This window comes from Peromyscus maniculatus, chromosome 8 (assembly GCF_049852395.1).
Source record: "Peromyscus maniculatus bairdii isolate BWxNUB_F1_BW_parent chromosome 8, HU_Pman_BW_mat_3.1, whole genome shotgun sequence".
Taxonomy (NCBI): Eukaryota; Metazoa; Chordata; class Mammalia; order Rodentia; family Cricetidae; genus Peromyscus; species Peromyscus maniculatus.
In genome coordinates this window covers 31,089,423-31,114,754 of record NC_134859.1, presented here as the reverse complement: position 1 = coordinate 31,114,754, position 25,332 = coordinate 31,089,423, and the positions used below count along the sequence as shown (strand labels likewise).

The 25,332-nt window shown below is 42.0% G+C and overlaps 1 protein-coding gene across 1 annotated transcript; it reads left to right on the top strand.

Annotated features, from left to right (window-relative positions):
* The first annotated feature begins 1,055 nt into the window (after nucleotides 1–1,055).
* On the top strand, nucleotides 1,056–24,625 carry LOC102927548 (hepatitis A virus cellular receptor 1 homolog). The gene is made up of 9 exons (XM_076543978.1): nucleotides 1,056–1,100; nucleotides 5,613–5,712; nucleotides 5,753–5,929; nucleotides 9,046–9,225; nucleotides 11,805–11,873; nucleotides 15,847–15,896; nucleotides 19,006–19,114; nucleotides 20,478–20,514; nucleotides 24,511–24,625. The coding sequence occupies exons 1-9, from the start codon at nucleotides 1,056–1,058 to the stop codon at nucleotides 24,623–24,625; spliced, it is 882 nt and encodes a 293-aa protein (XP_076400093.1).
* The last annotated feature ends 707 nt before the right edge of the window (nucleotides 24,626–25,332 follow it).

Below are 25,332 nucleotides of genomic sequence, written 5' to 3'. Positions count from 1 at the left end.
TCACCCCTGACTCTCACATGTCAATTTTTAAGGTAATGCCTCCTATCCTCTTACCCTGCTAAACCTGAATGATGAAGTCATCTCTCCATATCCTTAAATTTCCATTTGTTCATCTCTTCTATCTACACTTAAATTGCCTCAAAGGAAAATATAACCTATACTTGGGTGCCATCCAGCTCTGTAGTTATGTGCAATATCTTAGTGATTAAAATCAAATTAGATGGAAAAATAAAGTAAATTTTACTCATCTGGAGGCTGGAGAGATGGCTCAGTAGTTAAAAGCCTGTGCTGCTCCTCTAGAGGATGTGTGATCCGTTCCCACCATCCACATCAGGTGGCTCAGAACTGCCTGTAATGCTTGTTCTAGGGCATATGTCTCTGGACTCAGCAGGGACCTACACTCAAGTGCACATAGCCACACAGAGACATATATAATTTATGATATAAGAAAAGTAAATCTTTTAAATTTTTTTCTCAATTTGCTGGATATGGTGGCACATACTTTTAATCCCAACACTTGGGAGGCAGAGGCAATAGATCTGAGTTTGAGGGCATCCTGTTCTACAGAGTGAGTTCAAAGACAGCCAGGGATACACATAGAGACCCTGTCTCAAAAAAAGAATTTTTTTTTACTCACTTGTACTAACCATATTTTATGTGCTAAATTAGTCCCTGGTGGCTACAGCACTGCACAGAATTCATACATAATGACAACCTAATCAGAAAAGGTTCTGACTGGACATGATGGCACACATGTGTAATCTTAGGCTTCTAGAGGCAGAGCCAGGAAGATTGTCATGAGTTTTTACTGGAACTTTTAGTAATTGAGATGGACTCAAGTGTTCTCCTCAAGCATCAAGTAGAGACAGAAGATGAAAGGATTTCAACCCACCAGCACGGTGCTTACTCCATAGTAGACCTCACCTAGTTACTCAGTTGGATTCCAGGATGTGGAGGTTTCCTTCTGACAGCTATTAAGCATCACTGTCTGTCCCTTCGTTTTATGAGTGAGTAGGCCATAGGACACCCTGTGAAATGGCTAGGTGACAGTGAGCATGTGTCAAGAAGGGAGCCAACAGTGTGAGATAGTGAATGCCCAAGTACTGGATCCTTTCTCAATAGAACTCTAAAGGGACAGAACGGTTGGTACCATGTTAAATAGTAGGACAGTTGTGTCTCATGTTGGTTTTATATGTTCTGAAGTTGTCTTGTAATAAAGAAATAAGATTTTCGGAATGTCCATGAAAATCATTGCTTCACTAGAGCTGGCAGCATTAGATTTCTGATCTCTTCGAAGCATAGGGGCTGTTAGTGTGAATAGTGCAGGGCCCAGGCCAGAAGATGCTGAGCCTTGGAGGCTTCATGAAAGTCATTGCTATCTTTAAGACTGGTAACAGGGCACACTTTGCTCTCTGAGAGGAAGTCGTGGAATCTTCTGACTAGAAGTGGAGTTAATGAAGTACTAGGAAGGCTTACACATGGTTTTATGGTTTACCAATTAAGAACAAATGTTGAAATCCAGATATTGGAATCTGAAGACACATAATATCCATCATAAATGGGCTTAAAAAATAGCTGCTTTAGGTGTTCCATGAAGATTTAATGCCTGTGAGTAAATAGCCCATTGTCTCCTTCACAGATTTAAAATTCTGAGCAAAAACTAGTGCAATTTTACCTAGGAGGAAATGTAGGCATGGAGGGGCTCTGTGAATGGAAGGTTTGGATCTACCCTGTGCTTTTTAAGTATCTCTAGACATCCCACAGAAAGATGCGGTCTTAGACATCATATATAGCAGCATTCTGGCTCAGGATATTTTGATAGTGATTAAGGTGGTCCAGATTCAGGGACAACCACTGTGGCTAAGCAGACACTGCTCTGTGTCCACCAGGGGGCAAGTGCATCCTTGCCATTAGAAGGCTGGTCTCTGCTTAGAGTTCTACCAGAGAACACACTCTTGTCTCAGCCTTCAGTTTTCTCTGTTTTCTGCCTTATCTATCTCATGACCAGAAGTGAGATTGGTAGCTGTATGTGAGGAAGGACGGGGAAAGAAGGGGGTGTTTGAGAGGACAGCTGTCCCTAGCAGAGAGGCCTATGTGATTCATAGTCAGAATGAAGACCTGCCCTGATATAGTATACTGAGTGCCATAGCCAAGCAGAAGGTTATTTTAAGTGTGTTACATTTGTATATGTTGCATTTGTTTAACTCTGTGAAGCTCTGTTACTGTGCCTGTCTAAAACACCAGATGGCCTAATAAAGAGCTGAACGGCAGGACAGAGAGATAGGTGGGGCTGGCAGGCAGAGAGGATGAATTGAAATTGAAATCTGGGAAAAGGGAGAAGAGGAGAAGAAGTAGCCAGAAAAGGAAGAGGACATAAGGGACCACAACCCAGCTACACAGCCAGGCACAGAGTAAGAGTAAAATTTTTAGAAGTAAGAGAATGGAAAAAGCCCAGAGGAAAAAGGTAGACAAGTTAATTTTTTTTTGAAATGTAGTAATATACATTTACTGTTATTAAAAAATTTTAGTGAACCATAACTTAGAAATACATTTCTTTATTGATTTTAGAATTTTATGCATGTATACAATGAAATATAGTCATGCATAACCCCCATTTCTCCCCACATTCCCCCAAGACAGACTAATTTAAAGTTAAGGAAAGCTGGCAAGAAATAAGTCAAGCTAAGGCAGGGCATTTATAATTAAGAATAAGCCTCCATGTGTGATTTATTAGGGAGCTGGGTGACAGGCCCCCCAAAAGAGTAAAGAGCAAAAATAAACAACAACAGTGTGTCTTCTCACTGTCCTGCAGGTCAACACCATGATGCATCCTCAAGTCTTCATTTCAGGACTCATACTGCTTCTCCCAGGTCAGTGAGTAGGTGAGCTGGGGGAGGCTGAAGAGGCTAGAGCTGGCAGAAGAGATGACAGTCCTCGGGCCTTTTTGATTAAGGCTTATGTCATGAGCAGAGAACCAGGATAAATTGTAGCTCCAAAGAACTTTCTTAACCTGTATGAATTTCAAAACTTATGGCTAAATGAACATGATCCCCAAGAACATGTCAAGCAAGAGTGAGAACACATGCATTCATGTGATAGATAAGTAAGGGTGAGTGCATGTGCATGCATGTGATGGACAAGTTAAGGGTGAGGACATGTGCATATATGTGATGGACAAGTAAGGGTGAGTGCATGTGCATGTGCATGCATATGTTGGTCAATTGTTAATAAAAAAAAAATCAAACAGAGCCTTCCATACAGGATGGCTAATCAAAGTTAGCCTTAATTCCATTTCTCTGTGCGTTTTTGCTTATTTAACCACTTTCAATTATTTATCTTAAAAACATTGTAATTCAGGCTAGAGAGATGGCTCAGAGGTTAAGAGCACTGGCTGTTCTTCCAGAGGTCCTGAGTTCAATTCCTAGCACCCACATGGTGGCTCACAACCATCTGTAACGAAATTTGATGCCCTCTTCTGGCCTGTAGTCATACATACTACTATATTCATAATAAATAAATCTTAAAAAAAATCATTGTAATTCAAAGTGTTCCATGAAAATGGAAAAGAAGGAATAACATAATTGTCTTTGAGACATGGTCTAACTTAGTCCAGGCTGGCCCTGTCTTCATAGCTAGCTGAGGATCATCTCAAACTTTTGATCCTCCTGCCTCTAGGTCTGAGATTCTCCTAAAAGCTGAGATCACTGGTGAGAAATAGAATATGTTTCTGTGACTTAATTAAAATAGCATTTGTCTTATTTGTGATCCTAAAAAAAGGTATTTGGCAAAATCAAAAAATGAGTATTCCAAAAAGAAACATAATACTCACTTTATGCAATTATTAATGTGTTTTCTCAATCATGTACCAAACTCACAGCCTAGTCCTGCATATAGGTGATTAGTTAGGGAATCTCACAGTTCATTGTTTTTTTGCTTTTGTTTGTTTATTTGTTTGTTTCCTGTGCTGGGATCCAACACAGGGGCTAGCACAGGATAGCCAAGCACTGTATCATTGAGCTCCATCCAGAGCCCTCAGAGTTCCTTTAAAGGCCTCTGCGGAAGCTGTTGAAATTTTATTAGAAATTTTATTCCATGGTCCCCAAAAGAATTATATTTAATCATTTCTGTTTTTAAATTGCATCATTAAGTTATTGGTTACATATTTTCTGACTGTGTGGTCTTACTTTGCTAGTGGGTCTTGCTCAAGTTCTGGAATGTCAACAACTTATAAGAAGGGACCTCTGCTTAGTGTTTTTTGTTGGCTTGGTTTTTGGTTTTGCTTTTTGTTCGTAAAGTGTTAATCATAAAGTTCAGAATAAAGCACAGCCCCTCCTGGTGGTTTTCTTAAACCCTTTCTGAAGACTGACTTTGAAGTTATTAAGGTTCTACCTTGAAGCCAACAATGCTTTTCCAAAGCCCAGGCTCTGCTCTTGGATTAGGAGAGGTGGGAAGAGTTAGTGATTTTGTTGTCATAGCACTGTGGGAGAGGAGGAGGAGGGATAGTTTGAGACAGGGTCTCCAAATCCTAGGCCTGCCTTCAACTCAATAGTTAGATGAAGCTGGCCTTGAATTCCTCATCTTTCTCTCTCTACCTCCCAAGTTCTGAGTATACAAGTCAGTTCTAGGTATACAAATGAATTCTAGGTTTGCAAGTGAGTTCTAGGTTTACAAGTGAGTTCTGAGTTTACAAGAGAGTTCTGGGTTTACAAGTGTTACTTTTGCACCCAGCTTCTGAAATAAAGTTTTAAATGTTTAATAATGAAACATTTGAGCTGGTCTCAGTGGCACTTGCTAATTACCCAGCACTCAGGAGGTAGAAATGGGAGGATTGTGATTTAAGATTTATTTATGTATACAACATTCTCCCTCTATGTAGGCCTGCTCACCAGAAAAGGGCGCCGGATCTCCTTACAGATGGTTGTGAGCCACCATGTGGTTTCTGGGAATTGAACTCAGGACCTCTGGAAGAGCATCCAGTGCTCTTAACCTCTGAGCCATCTCTCCAGATCAAGGATTGTGATTTAAAGCCAGTATGAGGCATATAGCAAGACCCTGTGTCCAAAAGAAATACCACACCGAAGAAGAAAAAAGAAATGAAAAGTATCTGTGTGAATATCCTACCACAGAATTAGTTCTCTTATTCACTAATGTATCTATTAAGTAATCACACTGAGAAAGAATATGCTAAGAGAAAACTGTTTACAGTCTTCAAATTCAAGCTGTAAAACTGGACATTTAATATTATGTTTGGAGAGGTAGAGGCAGCTGAGCTCTGGGAGTTTGAAGTCAGCCTGGTTTATGCAGCAAGTTCCAGGCCAGCCAAGGCTACAAAGTGAGATCCTGGCTCAGAAAACCAAATGATAACAACGAACATTAAGTTGTCTGTTCCCTTTCATGCCTTCCGCACAAAAAACTCCAAACCAAAATAAGAAAAAAAAAATAAATAAATAAAGAAGGTCTTCACCTGGGGTTCCACTTAAGTCCCTCCTCCCTATATTTTTTTTCTGAAAAACAACAATAGCAACAACATTTTAGGAAATTGTTGGGTACTATTTCTGCATTAGTTCCCCTCCCCCCTTTTTTTCCATCATAAGTGCTCTGGGTCCTTACAGAGTAGTGAAGAGGTGGCGGGTCACCCTGTCACACTGTCATGTACTTACTCACCATACAGAGGGATCACTGCCACTTGTTGGGGCCGACAGGCTTGCTCCTGTGTTCTTTGTTCACACACACACTTACCTGCATAAGTGAGATGGATACTGTGTCACCTATCAGAGGAGCAGCCGATACCAGCTAAAGGGGCATATTTCAGGAGGAAACGTGTCCTTGACAATAGAGAATGCTGTTCAGAGTGACAGTGGTCTGTATTGCTGTCGAGTGGATGTCCCTGGACATCAGATAGTGAACTTTTCCTTGGATGTTAAACCAGGTAAGCTTTCTTTGTTTCTTTTCTTTATTTCATGCAGGTAAACCGAAGCCCCTGTTAGCTAATAATTTGTTGTTTTCCTAGAACATGGAAACAGAAAGTTCTTAGAAATATGTTTGATTAAACACTTGCTTTTGAGACATATTTAAAGACATAATCTCCTGTATCTTGTCACACAATTTGTTGCCTACACACTAGAAATATCCATATAGAAGAGGGTTCCCTCCAACACCTCTTCACTGTCACTCAGCCATGTATTAACAGATGAGCAGCAGCGGCTACTCCATAAATGATGCTGACACACAGCTCCAATGAGCTTTATTGGAATGAAGAGGTCTCAGGCTGAGATCAGACCCTAGGTGGGAGGGAGAGCATTAGACAGAAACAATACCACCTATTAGGTTCATCCCTTGATGGGGTGTGAAGCGGGTTCCAGGGAAGGAGGGGCTTCTCTTTACAACCCAGAGAGGGGTTTCATTAAGAGCAGGATTGTGTGTGACACAGAGAGAGGGAGGACTAAAGAGAGACAGAGAGAGATAGCTGCCATGACTGGAATGGCAGGTCTACAGAGGATCCTCTTCAGAGAGCAGCCTGCAGAATAATCCTCTCAGCATTCCCCCTGAGGGGTCTCAGGCTGGTCCCCAGAGCAAGGAGAAAGTCTGACTTGTTAGATCTTTTAGTGGTGGAGGTGTTAGCTGCTAGGTCTCAGGATGAAGGCTAACTAAGGTGCCTGTTAACATATCAGACACTGAGAGAATGGCCAGCAAGTCCAGTGCCTGGCACACCCAGCCCCCTCCCTGCCCCTCCCCCAGCTGCTCTTCCCTATGTAACCCAGTCATTTTGGCTAGACAGGTCCCTTTGGGTTCTTGACCTCTTGGCCCCGACTCTTGGCTCCTGGCTTTCCTCTCTCCTCACATGGGGAGTTCAGTTTGCTGGTCATGTTCACTCTGGACCCTCTGGATGCTTCTGTCTGTTTTCTCCCTCATATCTAAAGTAAATCATCTTTTCCATTATAGGTAGGAGTAGTCATGTCTTCCTTTTGTTTCTTTTTTTCATTCAGAAAGTTTCTTATCATGTGATTTAGTTCACCATAGCTTAAGTGACATAGAGTATTGAACAGCCAGATTTTGGTTAGGTCTATAAATCTGGGGCTGCTGTTAGGGAACATAGCAGACAACTTCTTTACTGTGTCAGGGAGCAGCAGGGAGGTGGGGCTTGACCTATTCAGACTGTGGCATCTGGGGATTTGGTCTAAAGGTGCAAACCCATGTTCTAACAGTAACAAGCTCATGAAATCCCCAAATCTGGACTCATTACATTCTTTCTTTCCTTCTTTCCTTCCTTCCTTCTTTCTTTCTTTCATTCTTCCTTTCTTTTCCTCTCTCTCTCTTTCTCCACCCCCCTGTCTCTGTCTCTCTCCCCCTCCATCCCTCCCTCTGCCCCTTCCTCCCTCCCTTCCTTCTTACTTTTCTTTTCCTTTTTTGTTTTTTCAAGATGGGGTTTCTCTATGTAGCTCTGGCTATCTTGGAACTCGCTCTTAGACCAGGCTGTCCTTGAACTCACAGAGATCCACCAGTCTCTGCCTCCAGAGTGCTGGGATTAAAGGAATGTTCCTTTCAAATTGATTGACACGAGTGCTTGCTCCTGAACACCTGTTTTTATGCCCCTGAAACAAAAATCCTTTCATCTGACCCTCTCCATAAAAGGGGCTTGAGGGCCAGTGAGATGGCTCAGTGGGGAAAGGTGCCCACTGCTAAACCTAACGACCTGAGTTCAATCCCTGGGCCCACATGGTGGAAGGAGAGAACAGACTCTGAAAAGTCATCCCCTGGCATCTGCATTTGTGACATCCCACAAACACAGAAATAAATGAACAAATTAATGTATTGAATTCAAGGGGCATGCTCTACTCCCACTACTTTCCTACGCTAGTAGGAACACTATAGGTTGTTTTTTTTTATTTCAAGGTAAGCACACACTATATTAAGGGACTACATTGTATTCAAGGTAAAGAAGAGTTTTTAAAGCAATTATTCCTTGTTGCTGAGGTTTTATTTTGTAGTTAGCACAGTCAAGATCAAAGGAGATTACTTACAGGGAACACATGTGTCTGCTGACACAGACAGCATGAGTCCTGGCTGATTGTGTGATCCCAGCACCACTTTGCCTTAGCTCCTGTCTGGAACTCTGCACACTGAGACCATCAGTAGCTGTTTGGATCCTTACAGTGCTTTGGATCCTGTTGACTTGTGAATTGTAGGTTGAACCTGCCTAATCCAAACATCCCAAGTCTACAGTGCTCCCAAATCTGGAACCTTTTAAGAACAGACTTGATAATACACCTGGAAAATCTAGCACCATGAAACCATCATGTGCAGAATTATCCACAGTTTATAAAGTTACCATTTAACCTATATATGTAAAGTGTAATTATATAAATGCTATATCAGTCATGTTTATACTTGAGCCTGACCAATAAGATATTATCTATATATGTGCAATTATTCTCAATTTTTTTTTCAGAGCTGAGTACCAAACCCAGGGCCTTGTGCTTGCTAGGCAAGTGCTCTACAACTGAGCTAAATCCCCAACCCCTATTCTCAATTGTTAAGAAAGAAATAAAATATTTAACTTGGCTAACTAAGCATTTTTGGATAAGAGGTATACACCTTGTTTCTCTTTGGTTGGAAGGAACTATAGACAATGTTCATTCTCTACTGCATGCTAAAATGAAGAGTTGTATGTTGTGTCTCCTCAGGACTGATTGAAGTGACTGACCATGCTGGGCATGGAAGCTATGGTCAAGTCAGTCACCATTGAGAACAGCCCCCCCCCCCCCCCCGCCACCCCATACCCTCTTAGTCTCAAAGAGATACTTAGAGATCTGAGGACCTGTCATTTATACAGTGTGTCCTTAGGAACATATTGTCAGCACAGCTGCCTCCTGTTGGTGAGCTGTGTCCATTGCCCTGTCCTGCCCAGTCCTAGTTGGTCAATGGCAAAGAACAGAAGTTCAGGAGAGGAGCCTCTCTGGGGACAGCCTCTCATGGGTGCTACAACAGAAGCACTTGCCTATTCTTGTTGACTGATCCTTTTTTCATCTTGATTTCCAAATCCAGAAATTCCCAGAAGTCTTCCAACAAGACCCACAACTACATGGAGACCCACAACTCCAGGAAAGCCCACAACTCCAGGAAGGCCTACGACTATTTCAATAAGACCCACACATGTACCAACATCATCCCGAGTCTCCACTTCTAGTTCTACAACACCAGCACATACACAAACTCACATAGCAGGTACAACCCAGTGTGGTTCAGGACGCAGAGTCCTTCTCATGAGAGTCGGTATGTCATAGACACTGAGTCAAGTCAGAAGTATAATATAGGTGAAGAGTTCTTACCTGGGCCCAACAGTAGTCACATGAACTGACAGAGTCAGAAAGCTCATGGTAGAAGTTATGAAGACAGAAAGTGGCTCAGACTCTGTCCTTGTTCACTTGGGTTGGAAGCTGGCTCTTCTGACTCCAGGGTCAGACCTCTGCCATGAGCATGGATGTTTGGAGGGTTTGTAATGTTTCCAGTCCTCAATGGAAAGGGACCCCAACACCACCCTTTTAAAGAAGCAATGGATGGCTTATAAAGTTTACTTTAAGGATCTCTCAATTTATTCATGTAAATGAAAAGTACAATATAAGTTCTTTGTAGGGATGAAACACACATGTGCGCGTGCGCGCGCACACACACACACACACACACACACACACACACACACACATCGAATTTGAAGGCTTTAGGAAATGATTTAACATGCTCATGCTTTTGAGTGAGGCCATGTAGTTTAAATCTCAAATTGCCCACCGGTAAAGTTAATATTAATACATAGGAACTGAACTTACAAATGGGGAGAAGTTTGTTATCCTGAAGGCAAGTTTAGTTTCAAATCTTCTACATCTAGGAGTGAAAAGATAGCTGTGAGATGGGTTCTCGAAGCTTCCTAAAACTCGTCCATCCCTTGAGGTAGGGCTGCATTCCGACAAGCAAAAGAAGCCAAGTAGATTTTTGTTGTTATTGTTGTTGTTAGAGTAATCTGATGGGAGGTATTTATATCCTGTCCTCTCATTGGCCTTCTAGTCCTTTCAAGCAGGAGGACTCTGAAGGACTGGGATACACATCAAGTATGCAGAGAGTTCTGTTATAACTGGGATTTTAGAGCACAGGATTTGTGAGAACAACCCTCTGTTCCAGGCAGCTGCACACACTGAAGAACTGTGAGATCTCTCAGGATTGACAGAACTTTTCAATATTTAGTTTCTGCCTGTTTCGGAGGATGGACTCATGGGCTGAGTTTGGAGAACATGGACAGGTTATTGACTTCATGGAAAACTGAGGTGTAGAAGAAGTATTGGTCCATGAGTTCATATCACCTCTTGGGGGTGTAGTAGTGTAATATTATATATAAAATATTATATATATATACACATATATATATTATTGTTAGTGTTCCTAAAGAATTGAAGTTGAGGGTTGACTGACCTTTCCAGGGAGAAGGCAAACACAGTGGCTATTGTAAAAAGGACACATATTTTCACATCCATCTTATATGCTCATCCTAGTTGTCCCTAGAAATGGTGTGTGAGGTTATAAGAGCAAGGAAGAAAGTGATCCACTGTAGGGAAGCAAGTTAAGCTCATGATGCCTTTTATCAAGAACTGAATTGGGTAATGTGTGACCGTCTGACATTTGTGTTGTCCAATCATTAGTTCTGAAGGACAGTCACATCCTCTTACATGTTTGAGTGTCAGGACAAAACTGGACAGTAGTGCAGAACAGGAGGGTGTATCAAGTGTAAGGGTCAGGTTGTAGTGAGGTAGGGGATCCAGAAGGATCCTGAGGAGCCATGAGAAGCCCAGGTTTAGGTATTCCTGTCTGGCCACAACCAACTTACTCCAAGATCCTCCCTTGTTCTGAAAAAAAAAAGTATTTAGAGGATCCCAGAGAGGCAAGTGCTCATCTCTGCAGGATAAGTAAGCTGTGAGTGAGAACAACGTAGGGACTCCAGAAGAAAAGGGAAACACAGTCTGCACTAGAGTGTTCCATGTAGAAGCCTTTGGTGAGCAATGGAAGATGAGTCAGAAAACACAGGAAGTCACTGTTAGTACAGGAATGGATGGAGGACAGGAGACCTTGTCTCAATCAGTAATTCAATCAACAATCAATCAATGGAAAGAGAGAGAAAGAGAGAGAGAGAGAGAGAGAGAGAGAGAGAGAGAGAGAGAGAGAGAGAGAGAGAGAGAGAGAGAAGGGTGGGATTACACAGCACAAGGCAGGCTGCACAGTAGGAGTCATCCCCAGAGTGATCCTGCTACCTTGAGAAGAACTCAGTAATGAAATGGTCCATCTATTCCATGTTGTTCAGTGAGCACATCTCCATGGAAAGAAGTGTGGATAATCTGGGGCTTGACTAAGGCCTGCAGTGAAAAGGATAGTGGGAAACTTCCAGGTCCCTCTCCTAGAAGGTGAAATTATCCTATTCTTGATAAACCAGAATCTTAACTGAGTGTTCCATCCTCCAGTGTTAATGTCACCTATGTGTCAGAGGAGTTCAGGAGTCTAGAATGGAAAGTGTGAAATAATTCTGAATCCTGGTAAAGCTGTCCAGAATATTAGGACACTGATCACTTGCTCAGGATAGTGCGACAATCTTTGGATACATTTCTCAGAGGAGTCAGCTGAGGCAGAAATGAGTAGGAAGGAGCCATTCCTGCTTAGGAGGCTGGGGGAGGCACTGGGAAGGTGACAGTTAGTTTTGTTTCTATTTTTCTTGGTGGGGGCCAAACTCCAAAGCTGAAACAGTTCTTGCATTGCTCTCATTCCAGAACCCACTACGATTTATCCACATCAGACAACAGCTGAGGTGACAGAAACCCCATCCTACACTCTTGCAGGTAACTAAGTTCTCCTCCCTTATCCCCTTGGAAGGTCCAGATCTAGATGAAGCTGGTCAAGAATAGGCACCCTCTGCAACAATACAGATCTGACATTGTATGTGGCGGCAGGGACAGAGACACAGCTCCATTCTAACTCCCCCTGCCCCAGCATCCTCAAATGGCACCTTCCGACAAGCTCCTCCATTCAGGCCAAACAAGGCTGTGTGGCTTCTCAGAAGAAAAGAGTATCAGGGGCAGTCAATGGCAGGGAGTGTTGAAGATATTTAACTCAGATCCTAAGCACCTGGTCATTGCAAAGAGAGATGCTTAGCAAAGGTATAGGGCACACTGAGACACACGTATGGACTTCTCCATGCAGAGCACTTAGGTTTCTTTACATTGAGTATACATGTGATGTGGTGGCTCTCAAGTCGGAACTCTGGAATTTCTAGGGATTGCCCCATCCCTCCTGTTGCTGTTTATTTGGAAACAATGCTTCAAAATTTATTTATAGTTAAATAATATTCTTCCATAAACAATACTGTGATGTAGATTTCAGAGGGATATTTGTTTATATTCAGGAATGGGAGAGAAGGCCTAGAAACAGGAGTATCTATATCATTTGACCCCCAACAAGTGTGATTTGCTTGTTGCTTATGCCAACTTGGTTTGAGATGTCTGTGAAGAGCACAGATTGCCAAGGTTGGGAATTCTGTCTTTTATCAGTGTTTCCCAAAAGTACCTCGACTTTGTCAACAGAATAAGCAATACAGCCACCCTCCTGTTCATCCTGGAACAATGAACCACTTCCTTTCCCCATGCTGCAGGCTTCCTTTCTGTGGCTCATTGATTACTCCTGCCTTTCTATCCTGTTGCTGTCTTGGCGTTATAACAGTTGTGTGACTATAGAGATGTCTACTCTCTTGAAACTGTTCTATATTTATTCAATGAACATAACACCACTTTTTTAAAATGTAAAATCAGTTTATTGTAATCAGTTTTACAGAACATTGCGGTTGTGAAGTGTGATAAGGGGCTTGGGTCATATCTGCCAAGGGGGTAAGCCATAGATACGACGACAGCTACACTGATAGGCATAGTGCCTGGAGGACTGGCAGCGGGTAGCTGTAGATGGATTTTCCTTTGGGCTGCCAGCTCACAAAAAAATGGCACAGAGACTTATTATTAGTTACGAAAGCCTGGCCTTAGCTTAGACTTGTTCCTAACTAGTTCTTATAACTTAAATTAACCCCTATCTTTTAATCTCCTTCTGTTTTTATGTGGCTCAGTTACCTCTACTCTGTACTCTCATCCTGCTTCCTCTCAGTCGGGCTGGCAACTCTGCTTTTCTTCCTCTCTGAGTCCTCTTTCTCCTGAGAAGTCCCACCTAACTTCTTCCTGCCTAGCTATTGGTCATTCCACTCTTTATTAAACCAATCACAGTGACACATCTTCACATAGTGTCACGGAATATTCTGCAACAGGTAGCTGCTATGACTTGGGAACATCTACATTCATGTGCCTCTTTTACAAAGCAAATGACTCAGTTTGATTCCCAAGCTCATCACTGGGCTTGGTTCTTTGGGACTTAAACTAGTGAACCCAGCTTCTTGATGTCTACACTAACCTTGTCACTTATACTTTCTCCAGTGTAGCAGAGTCTCCTCTTCTGCCTTGTCAATCTTAGGTCACATGGGATGTCTGAGGTTGCACTGTGGTCTGAATGTTTGTGTCCCCATAAATTCCTTTGGTAATGTTTAACCATCAATACAGTAGATTAAGCACTGAGGTCATCAGGAAGGTGATTAGATTATAAAAGTAAGAAGTTTCTGCACAGTGTTAGATCCTTGTAAGAGGGCTGTTGGGGCTGCTTTTCCCTTTCTTTCACTTGGGGACACACAAAAAGTATCATCTATGAATAGAGGAGTCTCCGCAACTGCCCAGTCAGCTTGTGTCTGGATTTGGGACTTCCCAGCCTTTAGAACTATGACCAATGCATTTCTTTTGTTTCTCATTTACTCACTCTAAGTAATTTTGTTATAGCAACCTGAATGGACCAAGTTGGATTGATCATATCAGCAGCAACACTAAAATAGTCTTGCAGCACTGAGACCCTAATTCTCACTCCCTCAGGCCCCACCCTCCACACTCTGGTTGGGTCCTATACTACGTCTTGTCCTTCAGACTATAGTGGCATGTCTTGCTTAATCAACTATGGTGATGTTGAACTCTGCAATCTTTCTCAGCCAGCTCTGTACTATCAATCATGGTAAGCTGAGACTGCCACATGCTGGCCTCTGTGGTTTAGAGCAGGTTCCTGTGTCCTTGAGGCTCATCCAAACAAGGCTGGGCCTTGCAGGTCTCTGAATGAATGTCTGTGCACGAGTGTGCATGTCTGTGTATGCGTGTGACTCAATATTCTCAGGAGCTGTTTATCTGTGTTTTCCTCGTCCCCATGTGGCCTACTTTTTCCTAGGCTTTCCTGGACATTAGTTAATTTAAAATCATATGCAGTGAACCCACAGAGTCAGGAGGGATTAGATAATTGTGACCTTTGTATGTTGAGAGGGAAATCCTCAGTGTGAACTGTTTCCAGGTAGAAAAACAAAAAGAAAACAGATACAAACACAAGGCAGCAGGAGCTGCTGTCTGCTGCTGTCCTCTTCTGTGAAGAAGAAGGAAGGAGGGGTTCAGTGTTTGTAATGCCATGTCACCTAACCCTGGTCAGAGGGGAGCTTTCCAGAGTGGAGCAGGGACTGCAGTACCTGTGTCCCTGGTATGCTTGTGACTTCTGGCACTTGGCCCTTGTAACTTGAGGCTCCTGGGCTTAGTTCTTCCTGGCTCATGGCACCCATTTCTTGATGAACATTTTGCAAAAGCAAGAAATGTTTAGACTGAAAGGGATTTGGGTGTCACATGGGCCACCACCTGCCTTTGATAGCTGTGCCTGCCAGGAATCTTACACACCATCCCAATTCATTATTTCATGGCAATTTATGTCACTGCTAGATTGAGGAAACTCTTTAATTCCTCTTTAGAGACACACACCTTGCAAATTATTCCCCAATTCTAGGTACACTTCTTTTGACAAGTTGTTGAATGCTCCTCATTAGATAAACCGTATGATATTTCTAAACTGAATTCGACAGTATTCCCCCTCCTGCTCCCTCTTCCTTCCATCACATAATAATAATATCACCAATGTTTCCAACAGTGTTGAGTGCTCATGCATGTATTCCTCAGTACTTATGGGCAGGACCTTGATGATGAAGGTCACTTTGCTAATAAATATAGACCGAATTGAATTTAAATTTTATGTGATTTAGCCTTATCTTACTGAATCACTTCCTCCTATTCCTAGAAGGTTTTACTTAAGAACTCAAGTTAAAAACAGAGCCCAGACCGTAGATGTTACCTAAACTTAGCCATTGCTTTTCACTCCTTGTAGGGGCTTTCATAGAGTAAAATGTAAACATAGTAATGTGAAAATGAGGAAAGCTTTGAGTCATTCAAATTTATTCATGCTGGGCAATGTCAGCGTTGGCAATTAGAAGGGACTTCCAAGGACCTGTAGTGTTCCCATTCATTGTGTTCCCACTCATTGTGTGTACATTGCCAGCAGAGATGTCTGTCATTTGCTAAAAGTAGAAATATGGAGGCATCTGATGTCTGCTGCTTCATCTGTAAAATGCAGTGAAGGGGCTCCTTGTCAGGATGTTACAAACCTTGTGTATGTCTGATATAGGGTTCTGTGTTTCATACATAGACACAGAGAAACAATGAAAACAATAGATTCCTTGTTATAAAATAGACATTTCAAATGCACTTCAAATATATGATGTTCAAAACATGCTGTTCAGGGTGTCTCTGCCATATTCAATCCTAACCCTCACATATTATAAGACACCTTGGCCTTGTGGGTAATATTTACAGATGTAGAATAAGATCTAAATTCTTGTAATTATAATTAATTCTTCCTCTTATTGAGCAGATTGGAATTACACTGTGACATCCTCACATGAGTTTTACAGTAATTACACTGTAAGTATATTCCTCCCCAATTTATTAGCCATGTTCACTTGTATATAATCTGGGAAACAATCTGTATTTAAAGATTTTGTGTGTAAGATTAGTTCACAGGTATTTGTGTCAAAAAAGAAGAAGAGGAAAAGAAAAAGAGTCAGATATAGTGGTATATTCCTCATTCTTAGGACTCGGGAACTTAAAACAAATATCAGAAGATTGAGGCCAGCCTGGACCATTAAGCCACTTGAGCTACAAAGAGAGAGACCCTAACACTAAAACTATAGATAAATAAACTCATAAACGTATAAAAATAAAGAAATTAAAAGGAAGATATGATGTTTAAAAGGGTGTTTGAATTCAAGATGTTCATTTACAGTCTCCTAATATTGTTTTTCTACCCAGTGACCATTTTTTGTAGAACCCACTGGTGATATTTTCTTCCACACACAAACCTCCACATAAGATATTAAGGCCTTAGACATTATTAATTCTGCATGATTTTTCCTAGACTTTCTGTATACTAAGCTTGAGGAAAAAATCTAAGGTCGTCTGCTTCCAATATTCTTGCCAGAGTTCTATCCTACAAACAGCAGAGGGAAATCTTCAATAGGATTTTTCACTTTTGTCTCCAGGAAGAAGCAAGGTTTGTCTTAGTATGTGTAATTAGTGCAGTAGAAATGGTAGGTAAGGTAAGAAAAAAGCCAGATAAGGGGTTGAGAGCTCTTGTTAGCATGTGCAAGGAAGACCCTGGGTTTGAACTGCCCAAAACCACCCAGCAACAATAAAACCTCAAGACAATGTGGAAATATCTACATAAGGCCAAATGGCCTAATCAATGCTTTTATACCTATTGACAGTCAGAACATAACACATCCTTCATAGCTGAGTATATCCCTGAACTCCTGACCCCCTGTCTTTCAGGAGCTGAAATAAGAGGAGTGAATCCCACCATAACTGTGCCCCTCCTTTGAGACATCATTTTATTTCATGGCTCTGGACAACCTAGAACTCACAATCTTCCTGCCTCAGCCTACTGAGCACTGGGATTACAGGCCTGTGTCACATGCCCACCTTCACACTAAAAAAGTAACAACCTAATTGACATTAGTACCCAGTGGTCTGGAAGATATGGAAAGAATCTGTACATGCTAGTTAAATATCCAAAACAATTAAGTACATGTTTCTAAGAGCAGAGTTCTGGTTACATACAAAACAAAACAGCACGGCATGTCAAAGTTATTCTTGCCCTCAGTTACCTGAGAAACAGTCATGCTTAGCAGCACGAAGGAATAATTTGAAGTTAAATTCAAAATAAGTCATAGCAGAATCTGGACTCTTAAGATGTCAAGCTGTCCCCTAGGTGCATTGAAGACAATGTACAGCAGCACAGTTTTCTTTTCAGGGTGTTTGTTTCTTTGAGACAGAATCCCATGGAGCTCAGGCTGACTTTGAAGAGGCTATGTACCCAGGAAGGCTCTGGAACTCCTGACCCTCCTGCTTCCATTTCTCCAGTCCTGGGACTAAGGTGTACACACCCATGACTATCACTTGTAGCATATGTCTTGAACCAATATATCAACTTCCTGGACTCTGTTTAGTAAAAAAGTTGAACAAAATTTGTTAAGAATAATAAGAAAGGATAAGTACAGCTGCCATTCATAATCAAGAAAATGTTATGAAGTAAATGTTCATGTGGGTACCATGGATACACACAATCTAAGCACTCAGGAGGTATAGGAAGGAGCATCAGAGGTTCAAGTTCATTGTCAACTAATGAGATTCAGGCCAGCCTAGGACCAGAAGTCCCTGTCAGAATAACAAACAAACCTTATTTTCTTCTATAATCTCTACAGTATTGTCAAGAATAAGTGAAAATCCCTCTCCTGGGAACCCTACTGAACACATTGTTTGAGGACATAGAGAGAGAGCTCATAGAGCTTAATTAACTTGACCATGGTCTCCCTGAATAGGCAGAGGAACTGGGTTTTGTGACTCCAGAGATGAGGCTCACACACCAGCAAAGACCTGGTCTCTGATCTTCCCTTTCCTTGCTGTTAATCCATCCCATGGGCTCTGTTTAGAGTTGGTAGATTAGTGCTAAGCTATTAGAGGGGCCTCACCTGCCATCAGCCTGTCTCCACTTATTCCAGTATGTGCTGATCCCTGATCACTTGCACCAGGGCACTAGGGGGGATTTTGCATTTCTGGCTGATCATATGGTGTTAATCAGGCTGCATCGGGGAAAAGAGTCTTCCTAATATTTTTAGAAAGTGGTTAGATATAATTGTATGGTTTCTTTTTTCTAACCCCCTCCAAACCCTTCCACATACCCTATCCTTGCTCCTTGCTTTATTTCTAATTCATGGTCGCTATTCCTTTCATTATTTATATATATAATATATTAACACATAGAATATGTAACTTATAACATCTGTAATATGTTAATATATAATTATTAACATATACACCTCAACTGTATATGATGTTTTATTTACATATTTACACTTAATACATATATGGATTCCAAAAACATTAATATAACCTGGCTAGTCTATATACTATTTCTGTGTACATGTTTCCATGCTGACCATTTGGTATTACATGTTTATAAAGACATGGAGTCCTGAGTTGCATTTACATGACAAGTAGGGTCTGTGATGGAAGACCAGACCAGGAGCTAAGCACACTGAGAGCAAATGAACTTAGAGAAGGGCTACTCTTTTTTTCTCTTTTAATATCATGGGATGGTTTACGGAATTTAGGGAATACTCTACTGACTATTAAAGCAGACATAATCACATACATGATGCATGAACCTACATTAAGCATGAGGTTAGAATTTTGACTGAGGTATCCACCCATGTAATCACCTCAAGCACCATAGAACATGTTTCCATCATCATCAAAGACACTGAATTCACACTGTCTTGGAGGTGCACTGCCTGTTACCACCTCAGATCCTTGGGTCTTCCTCATATTCCAGACTAGCCACAGGCCTGGAGAGAGGAAGCTCTAGGAATTAGAGTCTAGGTTAAGGTCAAGCACGCGTTTTCTGTTCCTTGCTGCCCCTGTGTTTATTGTTGTTTATTTATTGCTACTGTTGTTTTATTTATTGTTTCCTTAGGAATCAATCCTCTCACAGGAGTGGCAGAAGAACATGACTAATGGCTTCTATGTGGGCATCTCCATGGTTGCCCTGCTGCTGCTGTGTGTGTGCTTCCTGGCTGTCACCAGTAAGTAATTTCACAACTGTCCCCAAAGAAGGAGAGCCAGGGTTCTCTGACTGTCTTTAGCAAGTGCACATGTCACTGGAGCTTTGAGTTCACATGGCTTCCATATCCCCAGTTCAAAGACACATATGGTAGCCCATGTACTCCCCAAGGGATGTGTTAGGACCCACAAAACTCTGCAGGTGATTTCTGGTTCCTGGTGGGTGCTCTGTTCAGTGATCTTGAACCATTGCTGCTATGTCTCCAAAGATTCCTATTCTGTAAAACTTGGCCTCATGTCGTCCATACTGGTACTGACACTACAAGGTAGCTGAGGATGACCTTCCACTCCAGATCCTCCTGCCTCCAGCATCCAAGGGCTGGGCTCATGGGGATAGGCTGCAGTGCTTTCCTGCACTGTTCCCAACTCTGTCCTCTGTCTTTCAGTTGTTGCCATCGGAAGGGAAACATTATGGTTTCCATAAAATAAATTAAATACGCTGACACGAGTTTATGGATAGGCTTGAAATTTTTTAGGTTACTGTAAGAACTTTGATGTTTTCTCTCCTTTCCTGCCCTTGGGAATCTCACTTGTTTCCCACGATTACACTGTTGAATATTCTGGAACATAGTAGAAAAGGCAATTGAGACATTGGTGGGAAGCCCCCTGACTAATGCTGAACAGACTATTTGAAGGTGACACCCAGGCCTACGTGGCCCTCTCCATGAGTTGTTCATGTGTACACAGTGTTTCTCTCTGTGTAGTCCATTCCCTGTGTAAGAACTTCAGCCATGGACATTACAGAACACTATGCCTGAGCCCATCACAGACCCGTTTTACAGGAAGTGGGGAATAAGAATATGCCGGTCAGATTTCAGATGTTTCCCTTCATTATTTAAAGCTGTTCATCCTAAATAATTATTTAAGGTGGATCTAGTGTCGTGTGTTTATAATACCAGCATTTACAAGTCTGTGGCTAGCCTGGGCTACATATCAGAGCATGTCTAAAAGGGAGAATTACGTTGTAAGGGAGTAAAATTCCACAAATGTGTTCCCTTCCTTAGTCCAAAGTTGTTTATCCTTCCCTTACTGGCTTGTTCTCTAGCAGCCCATTAGAAAGAATCCAGACTCTTTGTTTGTCTCAGTGAACAATAATTTACCAATCTCATTCTATCAAATTAGGCCATGTGGATAAATATCTCAGAATATGAATGGAAAGGATCTCCTTCCTGTGGGGTACAGGAAAGAATTACCCAAAGTTACCAGGGCATGGTTCAATCAAAAACAGAAACAATATCCTTGATTAGGAGAAAATATCATGAGTGTTTCTGATAACATGTTCAATTTTCCTTTCAATTTATCCTACCTCTGCCCATTCCAATTTAGGGTACATCCTTATGAAAAAGAATTCGAGGTCTCTAAGGTAAGCTGGCATGGATAGTGTTGATTCCTTTCGAACTTACAATCTTAAGAATGTCTCTCTATTGTCTCTTTTGCTACTAAGTCATTCTTTACTCTTTGATTCATTGATTGGTTGGTTGATTTGAGGCATGGTCTTATTATGTGGTTCAGACAGGCCTGGAACTCAAAACACTCTTACCTCAGACTCTTTTGTGCTGGGATTAAAGGGTGTTCCACAATGCTTGGGCTCTGTTCTGTACATTGGATCCCCAAAAATCTTTAATGAGTCCCTTTCTTGTTGCCCTCATTTCTCAGAGATATTTTCTGCATTCTGTATTTCCTGCATTTACGGTAGGACAGGAACAGAAGGCCCTTGATCCTCATCTCCTATAGGTAGTCACTGAGGTGTAAGTTTTGCTTCCTGGAGCTGGTGTTGAAGGAGTTGATTTGATCCACTCTTGTTTCCTCAGGGTTTTCTTTCACTGAGTTCCTGTGGTGGTATTGTGTTCACCAAAATATCGTGTACCTTAATAAACTTACCTGGGGTCAGAGAACAGACAAGCCACTAGTTAGTCAGTGATAGCACACGCCTTTAATCCTAGCATTCCAGAGATAGAAATCCCTCTGGATCTCTGTGAGTTCAAGGCCACATTGGAAATAGACAAGCATGGTGACACGCCTTTAATCCCAGAAAGCCAGCCTTTAATCCCAGGGAGTGGTGGTAGAAAGTAGAAAGATATATAAGGCGTGAGGACCAGAAACTAGAGGCATTTTGGCTGGTTAGGCTTTTTGGCTGGTTAAGCATTTGGCTGGATAAGCATTCAGGCTTTTGAGCAGTAATTCAGCTGAGACGCATTCCGGATGAGGACTCAGAGGCCTCCAGTCTGAGGAGACAAGACCAGCTGAGGATCTGGCGAGGTGAGATAGCTGTGGTTTGTTCTGTCTCTCTGATCTACCAGCATGGACCCCAATAACTGGCCTCGGGTTTGATTTTATTAATAAGAACTTTTAAGATTCCTGCTACAAGTTCCTATTCTATTAAAAAACTGATGAAGTGTATCACAAGGCATATAAGCTAGTAGAAAGGTCCTTTTAGGTGCTTTTGGTAAGTATAGTGGGGATGCCAGGGTTAGGTGGCTGTTCCAGGAAGCCCAAGGGAGCAGAGGATTTAGAGGAAGATCACTTCTGAGGCTGCCAGGACTGTAACTGGACTGTGCTGTGGCCAGTGTCTCCACACTCCACACCAGTCCCCTCTGCTCACTGCACTGGTGTCTGCCTCGCAGGCTCTTACTGCCCTTGTCCTGTTACTGCACTTGGAAGCTCTTTTATTCTCTCCAGTGTTATCTGCCCTCCTCTACAGCCATCTAATTTTCCTCAATTGACTAAAGATTGGCTGTCCACAGAACTATGTCTTCAGTCTAATCCCATGTCCTTCAGGCTGCCTCCATAGACTTACCTGTGTCTGTGTTAAGCACAAGAGCCCAGCCATAGACTGGGTCTTGACCAGTATCAGGTCATTAGATGTGCCTGACACAGTTAGTTCTTATTAAGTGTCCCTCACACCTTCCCTTCACAGTAATAAGTCTATAAGGTAGGAACTACTATTACTCTCATCCTACAAGTCAAAAACAGACAAGTCCATAAATAAGAGGTCATACCTTGGCTTCGACTCCAGGAGTCCATGCTTGGAGATCTAACTGGTAAGTGAAATAATGTAAAGCAAACAGGCTGTTTCTGGAAATGGAAAAGAACTATTCCCAAGAGTTGGAAGAACACAGCATCATTTTAGTCCGTAATTTTTGTTCCTTTATTGGTAAGGTATTTTAAAAAATACTTAATTTAAATTTTTTATCTTTGCTTGTGAGAGAGAAAGATAAGGTAAGGGATAGGCAGAGGAGGTGGCAGAAACAGGGCCAGGGACATGGAGAGGACAGGCATGAGTGTGTTCAAATACACATGCACGGAGGACAGGGAGTGTCCTTCTCTATCCTCACTTTGTCCTCTGAGGCAGAGTCTCCCTTGGACCTGCAGTTCACATTGTTTGCTTTGCAAGGTCAGAAAGCCCCAGTGATCCTCCTGCCTCTGTCTCCCTCAGTGCTGGGTTACAGGGATGCAGGCAATGTTCTACCTGTCACCTGGGGGCCTGCATCTGAACTCTGGTTCTCCTGCTTGTGCAAGGACCATGCTTAACTGCTGAGTCATCTCTTCAGCCCCTAAAGTTACGTGTTTTTTTTTGTTTGTTTTTTGTTTTTTTGTTGTTTGTTTGTTTTTTACAATTTATTTGTTATGTATACAGCATGTATGACTGCTGGCCAGAAGAGGGCACCAGATCTCATTACAGATGGTTGTGAGCCACCATGTGGTTGCTGGGAATTGAACTCAGGACCTCTGGAAGAACAGTCAGTGCTCTTAACCTCTGAGCCATCACTCCAGCCCCCAAAGTTATGTTTTAATCACTTAATATAAAAGAAAATATTTGAGAAAACACAACACAGAAAGAAGAGTGGGAGAAGTTGGGTGAGGTGGCACACCCCTGTTATCTCAACATTCAGTAAGCTAAGGCAGGAGTACTGTGTAAGTTAATGTCCAGCCCAGACTTCTAGCAACAGTGTGTCTAAAAATAAGTGAATAAGGCTTTTAATTCCAACTCAGCAGGTAGAGGTGGGTGGGTCTCTATGAGTCCAAGTCAGTCTGGTTTATGTAGTATTTTACATGATAGCCAGGGAAACACAGTGAGACCCGGACAAAACTGAATGAATGAATGAATGAATGAACAAATAAATAAATCAATCAAAAGTAAGAAAGAAAGCCACAAGACCAAACTAACCACTACATGACACACTCTGGGCATTCTCTCATGACTTTCTCTGTCAGTTATAACACACTGACTCCGGAGTGTCCTGACCCTCCACTGTTTCCCTACATGTGTGACTGTCCCAGGCAGAGTGGAGCTGGATCTCTCTTTTTCTGTCTAATTCTCAGCACAGGCATGTTCCTTTTGGTTCTGCATTTCAGTAGTAGAAATGGGCACTGTGTACAAACGACAAAACTCCACTGTGTCAAAACATCACCCATGAGTTCATCTGTTTTCTTCCCTGGTTTGCCCCTCCATGAGTTCTAGAAGCTCAAATGTCAGTCCACTGTGCCTACCCTGATTAACAGGGGCAGAGGATGAGCTCTGCAAGTGACACCTGTTGGGATGGGCCAGCTGTGAACACCTGCAGTGCTCTTCCCAAATTCCTTTCAGTCCAGTTCCTGATGTTTGTGTGCTTGTGACATCTGAGAATGTGTGTCATACAGTAATCTTTGAAACTGTACCACAGACCACCAGCTACAGTGCAAAGACACTGCTGTGTTACTTGGCATGTTTTTCTACTCCATGCTTAATGTTGATTTAGATCTGTGCAGATTCCAAAACACTTTCTTTTTCAATAAAGAAAACTTTGTATTATTGTGTGCATGATGTGAGTGTGTGGGAGGGGTGGTGTGTGTGTGTGTGTGTGTGTGTGTGTGTGTGTGTGTGTGGTGACATGAAGTGCTGTGGCACCTGTGGAGGTCATAGGGCAACACTGTGGAGCTGGCTCTTTCCTTCTGCCTTTCCAAGGGCTCCCCCACTCAGGTCACAGGCTCCCTAACCCTTTCTAAAGTGTCACAGTGCAAAGTAAGTACATGAGTCATCTATTTCCTAGCCTAGTTCCAAAATGCACATCCTGATTAGGTACCTTGGTTTGATATCTAGATATCTGTCTCTCTAGGTTTACCACTTTTTTTTGTACATTAGTATCTAGAAGGACTCCAATATGAGCTGCTTTTTAAAAAAATAATTTTTAGTTAATCTGATGCCTATTGAGCAAACTTTTTTATGACTTAATAGGAGGGCTCTGTGTGGTGCTGTTTACTGTTACAGTTTTTGTGAATGGGGTCCCTGGATTCCTGAGCATACATCATATAGTTCTGCTCAGACCTGAAAGGTGACCTCTTGTTCATTCTTCAACCCCCCCCTCCTCTCTCTCTGCAGCTTGGTAACATTCCATGCCTCTAAAAATGGAGCTTTGCAAAACCCAACAGATGTACGGTCCCCAGCTGAGAATAATGTGTACATAATTGAAGACAATCGTTACCCTATGGAATGAGTCCCAGTGGCCCTCGAAGGGGTCTTCTGCCTGAGAATGGAAAGACAACCAGATTGGACAGTGCAAACATCCTTTACAGCTCCAGGGCTATTTTCTGTGTCAGTTCATCCAGCAGTGGTGGAGAGGGTGACTCTCAGCTGTTTGTACTCAAACTCACTGTTAACATCATCATAATTCTTATGTTCACACTGCCTTAGTTTCTCCACACACTGCAGTGCATTCTTCCAAACATGAACACTTTAAAATGTTATGTTTCCTTTGGTCAACATCATCATCAGTAATACAGGAAAAAGATTACTGCCTTGGTTATTAAATCTACTGTAAAGGAATGGAATTGAAAAGTTAAAAAAAAATAGAGTGATCCCAGGTAGGAGTGGCACCCTGAATTTACAAGTATTTGATGATCATGTTAGATATTTTATTGTAATTTGAAATGTCACTTCCCTTACCCATCCCCAAGGGGTAAAATAATGGGAACATGCAGGTTTTAATTTCTCTAATAGATAAATAGAAGGAATTCTAACATCACCAATAGAGTTGGTTATGCTCTCTCATAGCTCTGGATATACAATACATTATTATGTGGTTGATCTTAGGATAAGGATAGGTGTTTTATGTCAGGAGAGGTTGCCATGGTGAGAAAGGACCAGGCAGACATCAGGGAAGAAAATAGAGGACCAAGGACTGAGTTCATTAGTGCTGTTTCC

Coding starts and splice junctions, on each gene's coding strand:
- LOC102927548 (XM_076543978.1), top strand. CDS start 1,056: ATGTGTCAAGAAGGGAGCCAACAGTGTGAGATAGTGAATGCCCAA. Junction 11,874..15,846: donor CCCATCCTACACTCTTGCAG/GTAACTAAGTTC, acceptor CTTATTGAGCAG/ATTGGAATTACACTGTGACA. Junction 20,515..24,510: donor AAGAATTCGAGGTCTCTAAG/GTAAGCTGGCAT, acceptor CTCTCTCTGCAG/CTTGGTAACATTCCATGCCT.